Here is a 21193-nt window from a genome sequence, read left to right as displayed (position 1 = left end):
CTCCTACAGCAGCGAGCCTGGAGAGAGAAAACACTCACCCGCGTTTGTACTGGCATGAGAATGAGTAGAGATAATGACCGAATTTTCATTTTTGGGTGAACTATTCCTTTAAGTGGGAAAATTCACGCCGGGGTTAGTGTCAATTGGTCTGAATGCTGTTTCAAAAGCTTTTCTTTTCATCTTTCATAGATAGAAAAACACCGGCACATAATAATGACTTTCAATATTGCTGTGTCATAAACTCCGGGTCAGCAAATGAGATGATGTTCTGCGTCCTCAGAGGATGAGATCCTGCTAATTACAATAATGGCCGAGCCAACGAGCTCTGATAGATGTTTATCAAAGGAGCCTCCGGCTAATGACAATGTTGTTTGTGCAGCAAACACGGTTATGGCTAGGGAATGAAGAAGTGATATCATAATTAGAGTCTGCCTGGTATTACATACTAATCAAGACAGAGATGCATTCATGTTTGGTTAAAAAAAAAAAAAAAAAAAGGCCTGAGGGATTAGATTTCTTTGGCCAGGTCTTCTAATATTCTCTTCATCTGTAGGAGAAAAAGAGAGAACAAGAAGGGGGAGGAGGGAGAGATGACTACTTTGTATTCATAGGCAGCCATTTTGCCACCTCCACCCAGCATAATGTTAATCCACAGAGTGTGATGGGTGTTTACACTGTGCATATAGAGGAGGCAAACATGCCCACAGATGAATATAACAGGACTATCCAGTGTGTGTCATGAGGCAGACATCAGAGTCCCATTAAAGGGATAGTTCTCCTGAAAAGTAAAATTATCATTATCCTCATGCCAGTACAAAATCAGAGTGTTTTTTCTTCATACATCTTACCTGGAGTTCGCTAGGCTCACTTTCTGCTCTATGAGTCGAAAAAAAAAAAAAAATCTTATCAGTTATTTAATGCAAATCGAGTCTTCCCCCATTGTATTCAGCTTGATTTCCATGGCCGCATGATCTTGTGCGGTTTGGGAATGCGGAAGCTGAGTACAATGGAGGAAGACTCGATTTGCATTAAATAATTGATACAATTTCTGTTTTTTTTTTTCCACTCATAGAGCAATCGCATGAGGTCAGAAGACTTGGATTATGCTGCATAAATTGTATGAAGTACATTTATGGATTGATTTTTTTTGCCCTTTTTGAGGCCTTACTGCAGTTGTTTGGAAGAAAGCTTCTCTGGCAGTGAGCCTGGCGAACTTCCTGGTAAATTGTATGAAGAAAAAACGAGAAAAAATAGTAGTATCTAGAGTATTATCTAGAGTAGATAATGACTGAATTTTCATTTTCGGGTGAACTATTACCTTTAGTAACTAGAGCTGCAACGATTAATCGATTAGTTGTCAACTATTACATTAATCGCCAACTATTTTGATAATCGGTTTGAATCATTTTTTAAGAAAAATAAGTCAAAATTCTCTGATTCCAGCTTCTTAAATGTGAATATTTTCTGGTTTCTTTACTCCTCTGTGACAGTAAACTGAATATCTTTGGGTTGTGGACAAAACAAGACATTTGAGGACGTCATCTTGGGCTTTGGGAAACACTGATCCACATTTTTCACCATTTTCTGACATTTTATAGACCAAACAACTAATTGATTAATCGAGAAAATAATCGACAGATTAATCGACAATGAAACTAATCGTTAGTTGCAGCCCTATTAAGAACATATGAAAGAGTTTCGTTACCTGCAGCCATGTGATGCGCCCGACTAGCCTCCCTCTGTCCGTCACGAACACGGTCTGGGCCCCCAGCAGGCCGAGGACGGCGTGGGCCTGAGAGGAAACACAGGATTTGAAGCGACTGATCTGAAATGCACGGACACGCCTATACTGATGAGATTGTCCAAAGTCTTTCTGACCTCCTGAACGGTGTTGTGAGCTGATAACAGGACAGAGGTCGGACGGATACGGCAAGCCTCGCCCAAATGTTCGTCCGGAGCCTGAAGGAGCACACAAACAAATTTAGATTCGTGTTCGTATTTGTGATTGATAGGGAAAAAAATCCATCTACGGGAACACGGCATTCAGTTTACTTTGGGAAATGATCACCCGCTGTTGTTTATTGTTGTGCATTATTGATATGATATCATGTGAGTAATAGACAATGTTAAAGGAATAGTTCACCCAAAAATGAAAATTCATGATCATGAAGAAGTACAATGCAGCGTTCTCCAAAACTCTTCAGTCTTCAAAAAATAACGGAAAATAACCATAAAATGGCTTCATGCAGCTCTTACAGTATAATCCAAGTCTCTTAAAGCTAGAGCTGCAACAATTAATCAATTAATCGATAGTTGTCAACTATTAAATTAATCACCAACTATTTTGATAATCGATTAATCGGTTTGAGTAATTTTAAAGCAAAATAAGTCAAAATTTCCAGCTTCTTAAATGTGAATATTTTCTGGTTTCTTTCCTCCTCTATGACAGTAAACTGAATATCTTTGGGTTGTGGACAAAACAAGACATTTGAGGACGTCATCTTGGGCTTTGGGAAACACTGATCCACATTTTTCACCATTTTCTGTGTTTCACCATTTTCTGTGTTTTTGTTTGTTACAGCCCTACTTGAAGCCAACAGATCCAAAAGTGGACTTGAAAAGACATTAGCTGAATTGCCACTCTAGCTGTTGTATGGACTAACAACCTTTACCCAATTTTCTACTGGCATGAGGGTGAGCAGATGACAGAATTTTCATTTTTGGGGAGAACTATTCCTTTAAACTGCAAAGATAGACCATCAAATCCCCTCAAAACAGACTTCATCTTTTATATAATCTAACCTTGGAAGGATTTTCTCTTTCCCTGTTCCCTTTAAGCCTGGAATATGCTTTTAGATGGACAAGCAAAGTTGTTATGAATGGGCTGTGCCTCTCTCATACTCTGCTTTGCATCAACTTCAATGTCAAATGGCTCGTAAGAACGTGATCTGCCTTCCGAAGCAGCACCGCACAGTTCAGTTATCGACCTTCTCCTGAACCCGCATCAATCCCTTTACCTGGTTTTTACTGCCGTGCAGGAACGCGAGCAGGTCCAGCCGGCGCACGCAGCCCAGTAAAATCTGCGACTCTTAAAAAAAAAAAGAAGAGAGGAGAGCAGGTGATGGAAAGAGGGAGTCAATTTTGGGTTTTTTTCGCCACAGTCCGTGCTACAGTTCAGTTCAGAGAGTCTGCATCTCTCTGGTGGTCTGGTCACGCCTCTCGGTCACAAACGTACAAATTCATCCATGGGATTGAGCTGCTGCTGAGAGCCTCAGCTGGCTGGTGGACTATTTTCCTCCCATTTCTCAGCCTCCCCTTTAGCTCCTTTTTTAATTTCCAGCTACGACACGGGCTACAGCTTTTTAAACAGTTAAAACACATATAGATATATATATATATTTTCAATTTTCTACCCCTCTTTCCTTTTCAGGGGCTCTATGTGGTGTCTAGGTTTTGACCAATATGGGTTTTTGAAGGCTGTTACAGATGCAGATATTTTTGGATGAAAGCTATATTCAATATCTTTAAATTTGTCCATTTTCGTGCCAAAACGTTACAAAGTTATTCAGTTTCCCCCAGATTTCCGTTCTTCTCAGGGTGGAAAAGCCTCTGAAACAGCATTTAGACCATCATGGGACACTAAAACTCTCCACTGAAAGCCAGACTAATGGAATTCTTTTGGGGTTAGCAGCTCTTTAAGGCAGGGTGAGGCAGGTTTCACTGCAGGTTTTACAGACTGCTGAGTAAAATCCTCCCACACCACACTAGGAATGATTTCTCCGGGTCTGCTTGTGCTGAGAGTGCGAGTCGGTGTGTGCGGTAGGTCGGACGGGCTTCCTGCTGTGTTTCGTGAGAAGATTGGGATGAAATGTGATTATTAAGTCAGAAGACTGCGGTTATAAAAATAAATCAAATATCCATCTACCCAGTGAGTCCACCACAGGGATTTCTGCCTCGGCGCTGGTGTTGACAACATGCTGAACCTCCGCCGGCCCGGCAGCTGTGTGAAGCAGCGCCGCGTTCGGTCCGAGAAGCTTTCCTATTGGTGTAGACGAAAGCCTGTAGGAAACATGGAGCGTGTCACACCTGCACCAGAAGTAGCTGTGATTAAATTATGTTATAAATATCAACCCAGATATAGTGTGAGTGTTGAAACACTCTATTTCATTTGATACTGATTCAATATTCAAATACCCCTCTCTTTGGACATCAAGGCATTTTCAAAACAGTTGAAAAAATGTATATTCAAAAAAAAAAAAAAATCTGCTATTTCACAAAAAGGAGTTTCTTATATTTCTTGACAAATAATTAGAAAAAGCGGTAACACTTTACAATAAGGGTCACTAGGTTAAGGGTTAGTTAATGCCTAATAAGGGTTAGTTAATGCTTAATAAGGGTTAGTTAATTAATAAGGGTTAGTTAATGCTTAATAAGCATTAACTAACCCTTAATTAACAGTTAACTAATGTGTAATTTACTAACGGTGTTCATGTTAACTAAGGTATTCATTTATACATTATTTAATAGTTTACAAAGATGACTATTAAATAATGTATAAATTAATACCTTAGTTAACATGAACACCATTAGCAAATGATTACCAGACACATTAGTTAACTGTTAATTAAGGGTTAGTTAATGCTTAATGAGCATTAACTAACCCTTAACTTAGTGACCCTTATTGTAAAGTGTTACTGAAAAAGCAGTCTATGGAGCATCTGTATCCAATACAGTCAATTGAGATGAAATCGAAATACCTTTTGAAATATACATGAAGTCAATTTTTTTTTTTTTTACAGAAGATAGAGCTATTTCAAGAATAATTTATTTATAGTGAAGGGTGGTTGCAAAGCTGTATTCACCCGAGGTCTGGCTACACTGGGCACAATATTTCCCATTTATTTTCAAATTGACTTGCAAAAACATTTATTTGAATGTGGTTTAAGTTCAACAGTTTAACAGCCTCAAAAGTGGACACATCATCTGCAATATTAAATTGTTGATGAAAAAGTGTGCTTGAAAGTTCACTCTTTTGAAGTGAAAGACTGTTCTGTCACTTCTTTGAGGTATTAAAACATAGAGGCATGGAAAGAAAGAAAGAAAGGAAATATTATCACAACAAATGTATTCTTGGTATGAAAAATCCAAAGTCCAAATCCAAGGCACTCATGAGTTTTTAAAGTTAAAGTGGTAATCCGTGAGTTCCTAGTTTTTGTTTTTTTTCTCGTCTCCATTTTTGGTGCTCATTGCTGTGGCGTTTCTGCACTAGATCACCTGTCAATCAAACAGTGTGTCCAGTACTGTGACGTATTTTTCCTTTTCTCACATGCAAACTACCAAGTTCTTCTTCTATTTATTCCAAGCAAACCAGAAACATGAAACACATCACTTCCTGTTTGCCACAATTTTTTTTTTCCAGTAAAGAGCTACCAGACACCAGGTGTTTAGAACAGCAGATGGAAAAGCTTTCATGAACTGGATATAGGTTGAATCACTATTGTGTTATATCAATCGACACTAGAGAGTAGAAAAATAGACATTTATTTATATGAAAATGAAAATGATCAGGGTGTTTCAATACACAGCATAGCTTGTCACTCTTAAACCCGCAATAAACAATTTCAGACCCTATAACCAATCCTGAATCTAACGTGTGCTACGTGGAGATTTCCTGTGAGACGTAAAGATATAAACAATATAAACAAATAGTATGTATGTTTATTTTAGTCATTAGCCTTTATGCACGGTTTGTCCTTAAGGGCTTCCGTCGCCCAGTAGTTTTGCTGTGCGTATTTACACGTGTTGCGGTTTCTGTCACCATCTAGTGGTCGGAAAATTGCTTAGTGTAGCTTAAACATTGTAACGTAGCAAAAAGGATATACAGACGTTAAATGGTTGGATATTATTATTAATGGTTATTAGAGAACAATATACAGGCTACTGTATGGGCCATAGTGTTGCCAACATAGTGTGTGCCTGTGTATTTGCAGCCAGAAAATGACTGATGGGCTTACATGTTCATGCCCAGGCACATAGGAACAATGATGGGAACAAGTAACAGTAACAATGCAGTCCTCAGGTTGCTACAATATGTTGTGTAGCCTAATACAAGTTACAGGCTCAGACAGTATTGTTCCTGTTCCTCAACACTATATTCAGGAGAGGGCCTTGCTTGTTGTTATTGCGTCAAAAGAGCAGTGAAACTAGTTTTTTTTCCAAGGAGACACAGAGAAACATTTTCAAGTGTTTTTTTAGGGGCGTCTGATTGATGATCAATTGCTCCACTGAGGAGTCTGAGTTTGTCAGAGGAATATTTGATGCTGTTTCAGTCTGGATGCTGTGTGAGGAGCAGCTGAGGGTTGTGCCAATTTGATTTCTATCTCACAACAGCTCATTTGCATTGAAAGATAGTCTAGTGTGGGTTGACATAGGCGAGAAAACTCAATTACACAGGTAGGCTTTGCTAATAATCCACTATCACCAAAGGAGTAATAGCTTGAGGGACAAACAGCGTGTGTTTCTGTTCAAAATATTCAATTCATTTCATTCAAGGGGCACCTTGACATTTTGATTCTTGGTCTGTTATTTTTTTCACCAGGCGCCTCTCACACTGCAAGAAGAAGTCTCTAAATTGAACTGAAAACAGCTTTTCAACCATTCAACCCCAGTGGGAACTTCACTGTCAGCCATCACTGGTTTCAACATTTACTCATAATATGGCAAGTGCCCACCACCTAAAATAGTGTCTGCTTGTTCAAAACGTTGCAAAAACGTTATTTTCCTGACATATTTTGTGTAAATTTTACCATTCTCCTAAACAAAACTAAACTAAGCCAGAATTAGTAATCATTTATGATTACTTACCATTTACCTTTAGACCTAATGCTTGTGGCCGCTACTGTCACACAACAGTGTATGCTAAAGTGCTAGTATGGAGCTAATCTTGCGTAGCCACACCTCTGTCTCGAGCTAACAAAGGTCTGGAGAAATTCAAGCAGAACAGTTGGTTAGAAAAGAGCAGAGACGTGTTTCAAACCAGTAAAGTTGAGCTAGGGCGGTGCATGGCGCTGGTGCGCAACTGTGTATTGTCCTACCAGCAACAAGTCCAGAAGACAGAACATTCCGCACTTGTTATTTCGGTGTCTTCCTCGGAACTTCAACTAGGATAATGCAGTGTCAATCCCTTGGCCTTTAGAATGGCTACCTGTGCCACCATTATTGACGTGAGCAGAGTCTTCAAGATTAAAGTTTTTACCATTTTTACCGTTAGCGTAGCTAAACTAATAAACAAAGCCAATCGAATGGCTGCCTCTGCCTCCGCAATGTCTTGTTATCCAACATTTTCTGACAAGACGTTCTCCTGTTAGTTTGACATGGAGGTCTGGCTACACAAGATTAGCATGGAGCCTACTATCACTCGGTGCCATGCCATTGTTCCGACGGCCCATTATTCCGAAACCCCAATAATCCGAAAACTCCATGCCTGGCTCCATCCACAACAACCGTGGCTTCTGACAGCCTTGACCGTAAGCTTGCGCTAACCCTAACCTCGGTGACCCCATGCCTCAACCCAACCACCTCCGGGATAATGGGCTGTCGGACAAATGGGCTTTTGGTCCAATGGGTGGACATTTTTCGGACTATTGGGGTTTCGGAATAATGGGCCATCGGAACAATGGGCAGTCCCCCTATCACTCAACATAGTGAATGCTTAAGTGTTAGCATGGAGACTAGTATGGAACTAAGTTAACCAACAAGACAATCTCCCAAAAATTTGATGTATTCAGTTGTAAAAGTTTGTACCCCCCCACTAGCTTGTGTTTGTTTACCGAGGGCAGGCCTTCAGCAGAGAGGGTAGGTGTGGGAGCCTCTTGCTGATGGACAGGGCGTCGTAGAAGGACGGGCGATTCCCAGAGCGAGCCAGGGCGTTGGCCAGCAGGGTGGCGAGGAGGACGGGTGCCGCGTGGCCGAACTGGCCAGTCAACTCTAGAGCCAGGAGCGCTGGGGACAAGGTGTGTGTTACCGCCCCAGAGAACGCTGCTGCACCTACAGGACAGAACGGGAGGTCATAGTAAGGTACTGTAGATAATTAAGTAATATAGACAGGTTGTGTTTGGTACTTGGGTACTTATCAAACATCAGATATGGGCCAGCCAGTGTCGTCCACCTCTGTTATGATGGATATGATGCAGTTTATCTATGGTCTAAATGCTGCTTAAGAGACTTTTCCACTAGAGTCAAACCCTAGCTGGTACAACATTCAAAACAGGTTCAGGTACATGCAAGTAGGATATCAACATTGTAGATAAACAGGTTTGAGACTACATGTCATCACTATCTCAGCAACAGAAAGCTATTAACCAGGTTTATCTACCAGCCAGTGCGTAGCCCCCAGGATTTACAGAAGCCCACTGCTGGCCTGAATTCACATAAGCTAGTCCTTCCCCTACCAAACGGCCCATAGCTGCTCCTGGAAAACAGAAAGAAATACAGAACCAATACCTGAAAGTACTTGAACTTGTATTGTAACTTGAATTTGTGCGATTTCAGGAATTATGCATGTCCACTGTGTAGTATAATGGGAAACAAATGAACTGTATATCCAGCCAAAGTGCTTTGTACTGTGGCACTGTGCCCTCTCCTCTCACTCACCATAGATAAAGACGGGCATGAAGTAGCCAGCCGGCAGAGGCAGAGTGCAGGCTAGGACCATCATCCACAGCTCAATATGAACAATGGAGATACAGACAGTCAAATGCTTATCTCTATTCAAAACTACTAGTACATCTAGCACAGTAGTATGTGATAGCGGAAGAGTCATTGACAATCTCTCTCTCTCACTCTCAAATCAATTTTGCACAAATGAATGTTGAGGCCCACTTACATTTCACATTTGCTTGTGTTTATGAGACAAAACTAAGTGATTGCTATGGAAGGTCTGTTGAGTGGGCCCTGAAATCGTGAATTTGTCACACAGCTAATGCATTATAGCTGCTTTTTGATGGGTGTCAGAAACTATTCCTCATGCAGAAATGCCTTCATTAATGCACAGATACTATGCATGTATTCATTTTCTTGTTGATCCCACCCATTAAATAGTAAGTAGGGTTTTCCCGCATCAGAGGTCAAAGATTCCTTAATATCTGCACCTTCATAAGCAGAAAGAAGGCCAATGAGAGGTAGACAGGAGTCCCAGATGAGCCCCACTCCAACCAAGGCTCTGGCTCCAGTCCCACAGAGGCATTGTGGGATTGAGAGCCCCACTGCCTGCTGTCCAATAGGGAGGTGAGGAGCTGCTTCATGGTGTGCTGTGGAAAAATAACTAATAGATTACTGTCTGAATGCGAGAGAAGCTAGTATGCTGCGCGACAATGGAAACAAATGGTGGACGTTACACACTGCTCATTCCCACCTTAGAAGCCATATATTGACCAGCAGAGTGGGGAAATGTCAGAGATGCAAGGAGGAAGGCCACCATGCCTGAGTATAGAGCCTTCCTGGTGAGAAGCATTCACATGTTGATATATTCAGTGGGTATTCTTATAATGTCACTTTCATTCAATTCATTTCAGTTGAAATTGAAAAACTTTGAAAGGTCAGTTCTCATAGGTTATCTGCTTTCTGTGATCTCATCAGAATAAACATTAACACTAGACCTGCCCAGGTCTTTCCCCTTTTTGTGTTGTCAAAGGTATATTATGTTGTTCAAATTAACCCCCACATGCACCCGTAGTCCATGACTTTCTCTAAACTGGTATAATTAAGCATTTTACAAGCTAAAAAACGTCTGACAAAAGTCAAAGAAAAGTTGAGTAACCTATTTTAGCCAAAATGTCTTACCCTCAACATACAGGCCATCATTGTAAATAAGAACATGTTCTTAATTGATTTCGCCTGGTTAAATAAAGGTTAAATAAAAAAAATAAACATAATTGGCCTTCTTCAAATACATTTGACAGTGATTAACCTATTAATCTAATAATAATAAAAAAAAAAACGAAAAGAAAACTCAACTTTATCTTACAAAATACAATCTAGAAACTAAATTCATAATATTTTGGGGATTATAGATGAAATTACTGTCTATGTATTTTTTGGCCTATTGAAATTGGCCTCCTCTAGACCCTGCACAATGATTTATCAAGTTGGTGAATAGTTTTTGTGCTATACATGATTCTAATTGTTTAAGACGTACCCTGCTAAAACAAACACCCATGTAGTTATTCAGATTTTTGTGTAAAATCAATGGGATAAAATGTAAGGAATAAAGGGGGGTGATAGAGTCTGGGCTGTTCTAGTGTTAAGTGGATTATCCTTAATACACCAAGTTTTTGGGAGATCGGCATGTTGTTCTACTTAGCCATGCATCTCCCTTCTTTGTCATGGCTCACGAGCCGGGTCATGACACCATGAAGTGATGAGAACACAGAATCACCCAAGTGTTCCTGGTAGATTGTTGGGTCTGGGGCTCCATGCTAACACTTTAGCATACACTATGTTGAGTGATAGTAGGCTCCATGCTAACACTTTAGCATGATGATAGTAGGCAACTAGCATTATCTAAAACAGTGATTCTCAGCCTTTTTCATATCAAGGACCCCTAATTTTGTCCACGTTAGAGCCACGGGCCCCCATTTGATGAGATTTTGTCCCAAATCTGAGCATATTTTTATTGCTAGATATGATTTTGTCCAGAATTCCATGACTGACCAATGTCTGTAATGTAGGTAGAGAGATAACAGTGTAGGTAGAGAGATAACAGTGAAACTATGATCAAAACAGTGATTCTTCTACATTCTCCAATTGTGCTAACTTATTGTAAATGAAATAATGCTGAAGTTTAACAATTCATCAATTTGCTGGGGACCCCCCATGGAACCCCCTCAAGGACCCCTGGTGGTCCCCGGACCCCACATTGAGAACCACTGATCTAAAAAGTGAGAAAATAAAATTGTAGCAGCTCTTAACATAAATGGTAAATACTGTTATATGCCACAAATTCTAGCAGTTGTGTGGGAGAATGGTAAATTTTACAAATTTGTTCACCCAAAATAGTTCCAAAAATAAACCGGCTACATCAGCCATATTGATTAAATGACATTTAATCAACTTTTCATTACTAAAAAGTCACTCTTTTTACTTTGGATAATGCTAGTGGCCTACTATCACTCAACATATTGTATGCTAATGTGTTAGCATGGAGCATTGACCTAATGATCTACTGAGGACACATGGACGATTTCGGTGTCCAGGCTGACCAACAGGCCAATCTCCCAAAAAACTTGGTGCATTCATTTAAAGAAGCTGTTTTGCAATGCAGCCAGGTGACTCCTCACTGCATCCAAACTGGCATTTCAGAGTGTAAAGACTGAGCTCTCACTCTGTCGTCAACATCTTGATGAGGATCGGGTTTGTTTTGGTGAAGCGCAGGAACCACCGATGGCAGAAGAGGTAGGAGCAGCTAACGGCTCCACACAGCAGCCTATTTTCAGGGAAAAATCAAACCCAATCCACAGTTAGAGACCCAGGCAGCAATAGGCTATCGGAAGTCATTCGATTGGGAGAGTGATGAGGCGGAGGGGGCCAGGAAATGATTGGTATGAAAAAACCCCTCTGAATGCTAATTATCACAGAAGGAAAAATAGAAGTGGTCGAAGACATTCTCCTGCCACTGATGTGAATATGAATAACTGCACAAATGTCAGTATGAATTAACAGGTTTACAGGTAAGATACAACCAAATATCTTGTTCAACGATGCAATGTTGTCAAAAATAAACTTACCCCAGTGACGCAAATACCAGAATCTCCAGTGGGTAGAAAGGTAAGGCATCGGAGAAACTGGTTTTGAACAACGGCTGTAGAGTCTCTGTGGACACAAAACTAATTGGAGTCATCCTTCCAATTTCCCCCACGACCTTTCAGAATCAAATCATCTACTTTATTGCGCTGAGATTTTATTGCACTGTACACTCTGTCCGCTTAGACGTCTCTGTTAATTTTCCCAAAACTTATGTCCCAAGTCATTGTCAGGACAGATAATTAGATAGCTGTCAACATCGCTGACAGGCCATGAAATGACCAAGGTATTGGATTTACATATACGTTTACTTAGCCAGAAAAGAAGCATATTTTCAGTCAGCCCCGATGTGCGATGTTCTCTCTGTTCCACCAAATTCCATTTAAAAATCTGGGATTTTACCTTGCTTATTGGCAAACATACATACCTAATGCATACCTAACAACATGACTGAAGCCCTTTTACAGATTGTTAGGGTCTTCTGGTAAATTCAGCATATAGTTTCAATAAAATCTCAAATATTAGAATTGGTTCACACTGCTTGCTACCGCCATCCACAATGTATTTTGGTCTAAGAAATTGCGGCAAGAACAGGCAAACCAATTATAAAAGTTTAACTATTTATTGAAATAAGTGCTGCTTTGTATATTGAATGTATGCCGAATTGAAGAATGGATCCTAGCAATTCATAAAAGATCTTGAGCCATGTTCTAGCAGTTGTGTAGCGTTGCCGATAAGCAAGGCAACATTAAACCGACAGATTTTGGAATGGAGCCTGGCTTGACGTGCTTTCCATACGAGAGCAAACAGCATGTACGGGGGGTCTAGGTGTCAGCGGGGTCTGAGCTGGGATGTTGGAACCTTCCCTCTGACGGCCATGAGGGGGGCGAGTGTCGATCGGACGTCTTTTACCTCCGTCCCCGCTCCACACGGAGAACAGGCGGAAGGTCAGCGCCCCGCAGGCCGCTGAGAAGAAACACGGGCAGTAATCCCTCAGGGCGAAGTGAGAACACATCACCTCCACGCTGAACAACACACCTACAGGGGTGGAGGAGGGGATGAAGGAACGGTAGAAATAAATAGAGGGGTGGGAAGTTGCTTAGACCTAGGTATTCTCTAATTACAGGGAGCAGAACTCTTGGAAACGTCAAAAACGATGATGATTTCTACTGTCTAATGTCATGTAAACTAGAAAACACTGACTTGTCCGATTGTGTACACACAAATGGAAAAAGATACATAACTTATGGAAAACAGCCCTCCTTTCTTTATGTTTTATTTTGACATGTTATACCGATTCTCTTTAGAAGAGCCCTTCCCATGTTTGTGTGATGCCTTTGCGCTTATTTATGCATAGTATAAGGATTGGTCCTCTGATATGCGTACCTATCATTCCAGCATGTGTATATTTAAAGTGGTAATACTCATAGGGGGGGAGGAAAATGTCACGCAGAGAGGAGGTGATCAAAGGAGGAGGGGGTGGGAGAAAAGGATAAACATGATGGGGGTAGGAAGAGTCGTTTCGGAGGTGTGAAGAAGGATAAAAGGGAAGAAGTGAAGATGTGAAGCTTGGAGGAAAGAAATGGAAGACGGAGCGGCGTCAACCAGAATGGGCCAGGGCAAGCTCAATTTCACGAGTGTGAGATCGAGTCACCAGATACATCGAAATCAGGATTGTGAAACGCTGAAGCACCATGTTAGATGTGGTGTGTTGGGTTGTGGCTGGGCTCTCTCACCGCTGATAGGAGCTCCGAAGCAGCTGGCTACCCCCACTGCAGCAGCTACCACCAGCATTTCTCCAGCAGCTTTCTCCTAAAACAGAGATATGCCCTGCTTCATATTCATACTGTTACGTACTGCTACTGGTGGCCACTGGGCAGCTCCACTGGTGCAGTTGGGGGTTCAGTGCCTTGCTCAAGGGGACTATGACAGTAGTTTTTGAGGCAGGGGAGACTGAGAGTATCACTCTTTCACTTTCCACACCCACATTTTTACAAGCCTGCCTGTGTAATCTCTAGGCTACCATCAGCTTTTCTGACTAAAACAACTGAAATGTGCTGTAGACTTCATAACAGAGGTGTGACCAAGTCAGCTTTGCTTGAGTCCCAAGTCAGTCTGAAGTACTGAGCCACAAGTCTCAAGTCAAGTCCCAAGTCTAAATGTAGATTGCCAAGTCAAGTCCATGTCATTAATATCAAGTCTAAATGTAGAACAGCAAGTCAAGTCAGAACAAATCAAGAGTCCAGTATCAATTTATCTTAAAGAAAACTAAATATCTAGGACTTTTCAATGAAATATGGTTTTAATAGGATAAAAACTTGGTAAGAGCATCATGAGTTTGATTTCTATAATCAGTTTCAACTTCAATAAATTCCATCATTCCATCCAAATTCAGAAAACAGAATTTAAATTCAGTCGTCTGCTGGAACAAATCTCATCACTTTGAATCTAAGTCATTTACACAAATGCAAGATCTCAAGTCAAGACTTTAGAACCTTTTCAGGTCAAAGTACAAGTCAAGTCTCAAGTATTCTCATCATGCATCAAGTCAAGTGTCAAGCAGTTAAAACTGTGACTTGAGTCTGACTCTAGTCCAAGTTATGTGATTGTGAGTGAGTCACCACTGTTTCATAAGGACGTCGCACAATAATACAAGGTTAATGAACTATTATGCTTAATTATCAGGAAACGACCATTGAGTTATTTCAGTAACATGCGCAAATTTTCCTACATGCCTTCAACAACCACCAATATTTCCTTAAAAGACCCTATATTACATCAGTTTGACACTATGATGCATGCTATGAATTTGCCTCATTAAGATGTATGTCAGACTAAAAAGGTGGTAAACTCTATTCTACAAATAAAAAGGTTAATTGAGGTTAGGTGGGTTTACTCTCTACTTCTTCCCTGCTTTTACCTCCTTGTTGCCTTGTATGAGAGTGCAGAGATTGCTCAGGTAGGTTCCCACCATGGTGGAGAGGTGCACAAACGGACCCTGGAATTGAGATAAAAATCATAGAAAACTCAAAAAGAAACAGACAACAACATTGCCTACACATAATCTGAAAGCATAGTTGCCTATTGTGTATGGTAGGGAGGTATACAGAGATGTTGAGAGATGAAGTCTGGTACCACTTTGCCCAGGAAAACAGTGCTGCCGGCAGCCAACGTACAGATGAGGCCCAGGAACTTGGCAAACATGTTGGTCAGGGACAGGTAGTGAGGCATTTCAACACCGGCCAGAATGGTCCTCACCTCTGGCACCCCGGAGCCTGAAGGAGAATGAAACAAGAAGGTGAGATGTTGAAAGTGAAAAACACTGATTGGATGGGAGGGAGGGCAAGTGGAGTGGCCAGGACCTCTGTGGGGGATCCAAGGACCATCAAAACGGAGATTGAAAGTGAAAAGTTAACCATAATGCAGTAGGGCTGGGCGATAATTCAATATTATCGTTTATTGTCTTTCAGTGGAATCATATCGTGATGATATGAAGATATTTTAATATCGTGACACACATTTCTGCTGTCTAAATTGATGATGACAAGCAAATTTTACTTAAAAACTCATAAAATGAGGTATGGTAGGAATATTATTTTGAATATTTCTGTTTTGTTTGACATCGCATCAAACATTACCATTCGGTTCAATGAGATGAACATTAATTTGATTATTTAACGTGATTTTGCATACATGAACCATATCGTGATATATATTGATATCGAGAAAAATCCTTATTATTATCATGATATTGATTTCAACCATATCGCCCAGCCCTATAATGCAGTTAGGGCCTATATCTTATGATTGTTAAAGCTAAGTATAGTAAGTAAAGTAAATTCAATGCAAAGAGAACCTCATAGTTAGATAGTCCAGTCTGGTGATGGTTAATATGTTCCAACTTTCTTTGAACATTAAGAATTTTGACAAAATATAAAAAATGACCATAAAGCTGCACTGTGTTAAAGACAACTCACAGAGCAATCATTTGAAAAAATCTTCAAATTCCTCTATCTCAGGTCATCACAAATAAAAAATAAATCTACTTGAGGCAGCGGACACCAACTTTTAACCTTGAAGATGCTTTTTGTGGGCAACCTGGTAACATTAAACAAACATATTTTCAACTTTAGCCAGTGTCAGCGTGTCAGAGTTCAACAGCCAATGACAGGCAAGAAAATTTGGGGTGGCATCTAGGGTGGCCAATCAGATTCCAAGTGTAGCCAGTGCCTCTTGGGAAAACAGAAAAATAATCATTGGGGAGAGACGACTTTAAGGTATAGGCCGGACACATTCGATTGCATTGATAACAATAAATATTTGTATTGTGCTTTTCTAAAACAAAGGTTATAAAGGGCCAATCAAAACAAATTGTTTGACATATTCCATACTCACGTTTTTTTTTTGAGACTGATAAGATCACGTTTGACTTTTTCATACCAGCTCCCTCTCACTTTAAATGGCACTCTGAAAGATAATATCACACTTGACTTTTTCTAAATGCCATGCACTTTGGATAGGGAAGAATTTTTCCACAAGATCCTGAGGAAAAAAATCAAGATATCTTTCTCTGTTTTTCATCTTCTACAAATATTTGTGTGGGACTGAAGGAGGACACTTAAATCTGTTTGCAGGTTGGAGTTTTAGTTCTACAAACATTTCTTAGAGGCAGAGCTGCTTTGGAGCCAGACATAATTTCAGTGGTTGAGTTCAACTTCAGTGGGCGGAGCCAAAGTCGATTATAGATTACATCATAGGAAGCAACATTTGAGACTGCTGTGTATATGGCACCATGGTAAATCTAATGTGAGGAAGCCTAATATACCAGGAAAAGACAACAACCAACTATTTTGTTTTCTACAGCAGCTACAAACAGTACTGACCTCCACCATGTTCTTGTTCTTGTCCTGAGAAAGTTCTGTCCAATGATATCCTTTAATGTCCTTCCACATTGTATAAATATTTTTATTGTACTTAAAGCAATATTCCAATATAAACTAATCACTAAGATCGCATGCAGCTGGACAAGTTTGTAGCGTTCAGATTTTTACTTCCCATTCATTTAACATGTTGGTGAACAGATTCAACAACAGATCCTGCTGCTGTGATTTTCAACTGACTGTGGGTCCAACGTTTTAGAAGATCATTTTGCCAAATAGCATTTTTATTGATAGAAGAGAACATAGCAGAGGGATACCATTTAGGAGAAATAGTTCCTGTTTGGGAGACCGGATCTACTTACTTACTAATTTTAGTGTAAAGCAAGAACAGAAATGCAAAATGACGGTGGACCCAAGATTGCTTTGTTGTCTTAAAAGCAGGATCTGTTGTTGAATCTGTTCACCAACGTGTTAAATGTCAGTTTTCAGTCCATTTTTGTGGCCTCATTCAAATGAATGGGAAGTAAAAATCCAAATGCTACAAACTCGTCCAGCTGCATCTGATCTTGGAGAGTAGTTTATATTCTGGTTTTCATGGCGGTCAAGTGCAGAATAACCCCCATGTTAAAACTAAGTGGAATATTACTTTAAGGCTTCTCTTGTATATTTTACAAATAGCATAACTTTGTCATCTTGTCATGTTATTTAGGTTAGCTTGTTAGCCTAGCTGACCTTCCAAGTTCAATCAGTCCATGTTTTACAGTCTATGGTTCAGGCTAGCCATACTAGCCCATAGCTATCTAGGTCAGTGGTTCTCAACCTTTTTCATGTCAAGGACCCCTAATTTAGTCCACATTAGGGCCACGGACCCCTGTTTGATGAGATTTTGTCTCTCGGACCCAAATCTGAGAATATTTTTATTGTCAGATATGATTTTGTCCAGAATTCCATGACTATCTGTACTGTAGGTAGAGAGATAACAGTGAAACTATGATCAAAATAGTCATTCTAAAAGGACAAAAGAATGAAGTTTAACAATTCATCAATTTGCTGGGGACCCCCTGGAATGCCCTCAAGAACCCCTGGTGGTCCCCGAACCCCACGTTGAGAACCACTGATCTAGGTAAGCTATTTAGATCTAGATAATCATTCAGGCTCACCAATTAACCAACTTACCTAACTTACCTAAATGTTTGTATAACTAAAATTCCAATTTGGTATGATACATTATGATATATTACTGTTGCTGGGCAGATTGGTGATGTTCTATGAAATTGTCTGAAAGGCCGGTTTGATGCCGGCTCCCCACTGACCTGTGGAGAATGGACAGACGCTGTGGGAGAAAGAGGATGCGAGAGCACAAAGGGAGGCTGGGTAAAGAGTCCAGCAGAGGAACTGCAGCAGACAGTTGCCCTCCAGCCTCATGTAGAGCCACTGGTGAGCTACAAGTGGAGTGAGAGGGAATCATTAATCGTCTGTGTCCTTCGCTCACTCTTTTTGTATTGTGTAAATGTGTGTGTGAGCATGTGTGTGTGTGTGTGTTTACCTCTGAGCAGCTTTGTTACACTCAGGTCCATGAAGAAGCTGAGGATGGCAGTCAGGATGCCTAAAGCAGCGTAGCCGTACCACTCCATCCCACACACTGCTCCCAATACACACCTCAGCTTCAGCAGACACTCTGCACACAGAAAAGCATGGGTCAGCAGTGTGTAGTCGGGGTCACATTTCAGATGTCTATGAGTTGTTAACAGCTCCACCAAATAGTGATTTTTCCCTCTAAACCTCACATGGTTTCATTTCAATAAACGTTCAAATGATCCAATATTTCAGCAAAAATCAAAGATTAGAGAAAAAGTCCAAAAACTGAAAACAGATTTGTGTATCAGAACTTTTTTTCTTCTTTCCTTTCCCATTAATCATCTCACGACCCCTCAGATTTATCTGGTGACCCGTTGGAGGGGCCCGACCCCTAGGTTGGGAACCACTGGACTAGCAAACTGTATATAAAGTAGTTCAAACTAGATGCTTCAGTATTAATAATCTAATGATGTCATATATAATAAAATATCAGTCAGAGGGACCAAAGCACTACTTTTACTTTAATACTTTAACTACATTTTGCTGTTAATACTTATGTACTTTTACTTCAGTAGGATTTTTTCATGCAGGACTTTTACTTGTAATGGAGTATTTTTACATTGCTGTATTGATACTTTTACTTAGCTAAGTAAAGGATCAGAGTACTTATTCGACCACTGAATGGGGGGTATTTAAACATACCTCAACCAGCAATTACAACAGTAAAATGTACTATTAATTCAAAATATAACAATGGAAAGTATGAGATATATGAATTATCACATGTGCAGAGGGTGTGCAAAATAACAGTAGTAGATCATACTGTGATAGGGTTACAGTAGGGTTAGGGAACTTAAACAAGTATTTGCTCTTGAGTGAATCATTGAAAATCTGACTCCCAGTCAGTCGTTTAAGTAAAAGTACAGAGTTTGACAGCATTACTGATTAAAGTCTTAGTGGGTGTCTCGCTTCAGCTTTGCGCATATTGATCAGGCTGTCCTAGTCGACAAGAATAATCGATGAATTCTTCAACTGAATGGCACTCCCCGTTAAGGAAAAATAAAACTCAAATACTCAAAGATATAATAGTGATGAAGATTGCCTCCAAAATAGCTAGTCTTGTATCGATCGGCTCAGCATCGATCAGATCAAGCCTGACCTTTGACAAACGCACGGGACCGTTGGCATGGTTTCCGTGGATCATCAAGGAGAGGGCTCTCATTATGGGATGTCTCCCATTGATTTTCTTGCTCCCGGTTCTTCACACCCATGGTTTCGCTCCCAGGAGCCTCGTCCAGACTCTTCATTTTGCCTTGAAATGTTTGTGTTACCATGTGATTAATAAAGTCTCAAACATTGTATGTGAAGAAAATAGCCAATGAGAAAGTCAATTCATCATAGATCACTGTGCATTACTAAACTATATCTCTTTAATTCAGAATAATGATTAACTCGATAATACAAGTAGGCTATTATTAATTCTATAATACAGCAGCTGTTGGTATAACCATTATAAATAGGACAGGTAGACTTACCTACCAGTTGCTTGCAGAGTGTGTCAGATCTCTCTGTATGGTTGCATGTGTGTGTGTGAGTGGGTGTAGTTGGGTTGGTAGCAGAACTGACCTCTAAAAAGGAATTAGCAAGGAAGTTATGGACCGGTAATGGTTGGGAGGGGAGGTCATATTAACTCTTTGAAGGAACATTAAATGCCCTTCATCTGCCTTTACTGCAGATATGGATCCATTTGAAAGAACCGTTTTCATGCTACTTAATAAATTGTTGGTGACATTATCAACCTAGCAATCCAACTGTAGTGGAGAAAAATAGAAGAAATCACATGTTCTTCTGTGGCCTTTTTTTTCCCTGTAATTAACTTTTTTGGCGTACCCACTTTCCCTCAACCTGCCTCATCTACTTCTACTTCAGTTTGTGACTTCCTACGTTTCCCAGAATGCCTTTCAGTGTCTGGGATCGTGGCATGTCTTGTGGCTGCATTGCATCCTGGTCTCTTTCAATTCAATTCAATTCAATTCAATTCAATTCAATTCAATTCAATTCAATTCAATTTGCTTTATTGGCATGAAAGTTTACAAACAATGTTGCCAAAGCATGAAGGTACAGAATGTGTGTGTGTGTGTGTGTGTGTGTGTGTGACCGTGTGTGTGTGCTGGGTTAGCACTCCATCATATAATGACTATCAATAGTCATAACAGTTCAACAATAAAAAATACATTCAGTAATGGTCTTTCTCTCTTTCTCTCTGTTTAAAGCAACTTAGAATTTGTTAGTGTGTAATTACACAATGCTAGAATAATTATGAAATCATGGAGTAATTATACAGTTTGTAGAAAAGAACTTGCGAATTACGTCTTATCATTATCTATCCTTCTCCATTATTACCATAAGGGCAGTGTACCGCGTGATCAGAATGTTGAGTCTATGGACATGAATCGATGTCATTGCTGTGACCTTCTGTAGGTCACTGATTCACTTCAAAGGCCGTCAAAAGCCTTGAAAAGCCCCTCAGAGCCACCAAAGGACATTCAACATGAAACAACACTCATGAATACGGTGAAAGTAGAGCACTTTGTAGAAAAATGAAGGTGTAGTTTCTGGTTTCCAGCTTTGAAAATCAGGATATATTATAATGGTAACTTCCTCAAGGTGAAGGTAATCATTGTTCTGATACATGAGCCCTCACACACACACACACACACACACACACACACACTTAAGAGTTAGTTAATGTTTATTTTCCTCATTCCACACTCAGTTACACCTCCCCCTTTAGGCTTTCAATTAGCACTCGTGTTATTTTAGGTTTTAAATCTGGCTGCTATGAGTGTCAACCACACACACACACACACACACACTCTCTCACACACACATATGCACGTACCCATGCACACATCTTCTGGTTTTCTCAACATAAA

At 40.2% G+C, this 21193-nt stretch overlaps 1 protein-coding gene across 1 annotated transcript; it reads right to left on the bottom strand.

Moving 5' to 3' along the window:
- Nucleotides 1-508: 508 nt before the first annotated feature.
- Nucleotides 509-19564, bottom strand: clcnk (chloride channel K). The gene is made up of 19 exons (XM_071546588.1): nucleotides 19417-19564; nucleotides 18226-18357; nucleotides 17993-18121; nucleotides 14935-15074; nucleotides 14720-14797; nucleotides 13536-13611; nucleotides 12712-12837; nucleotides 11784-11868; nucleotides 11381-11482; nucleotides 9413-9497; nucleotides 9150-9308; nucleotides 8653-8722; nucleotides 8375-8470; nucleotides 7830-8046; nucleotides 3926-4059; nucleotides 3018-3088; nucleotides 1879-1959; nucleotides 1706-1792; nucleotides 509-547 (listed from the first exon to the last, which is right to left on the bottom strand). The coding sequence occupies exons 1-19, from the start codon at nucleotides 19562-19564 to the stop codon at nucleotides 509-511; spliced, it is 2055 nt and encodes a 684-aa protein (XP_071402689.1).
- Nucleotides 19565-21193: the final 1629 nt, after the last annotated feature.

This window comes from Centroberyx affinis, unplaced genomic scaffold (genome assembly GCF_046629955.1).
Source record: "Centroberyx affinis isolate AG114_WGS23_722 - 3 ecotype Tasmania unplaced genomic scaffold, CSIRO-AGI_Caff_v1 ptg005345l_1, whole genome shotgun sequence".
Classification (NCBI taxonomy): Eukaryota; Metazoa; Chordata; class Actinopteri; order Beryciformes; family Berycidae; genus Centroberyx; species Centroberyx affinis.
Note: the sequence above shows the minus strand (reverse complement) of the source record. Positions and strands in the feature narration are given on the sequence as shown.

Coding starts and splice junctions, on each gene's coding strand:
- clcnk (XM_071546588.1), bottom strand. CDS start 19,564: ATGAAGAGTCTGGACGAGGCTCCTGGGAGCGAAACCATGGGTGTGAAG. Junction 15,075..17,992: donor CGTCTGTCCATTCTCCACAG/GTCAGTGGGGAG, acceptor ATTCTCCTTCAG/GCTCCGGGGTGCCAGAGGTG. Junction 13,612..14,719: donor TCATACAAGGCAACAAGGAG/GTAAAAGCAGGG, acceptor TCTCTGTTTTAG/GAGAAAGCTGCTGGAGAAAT.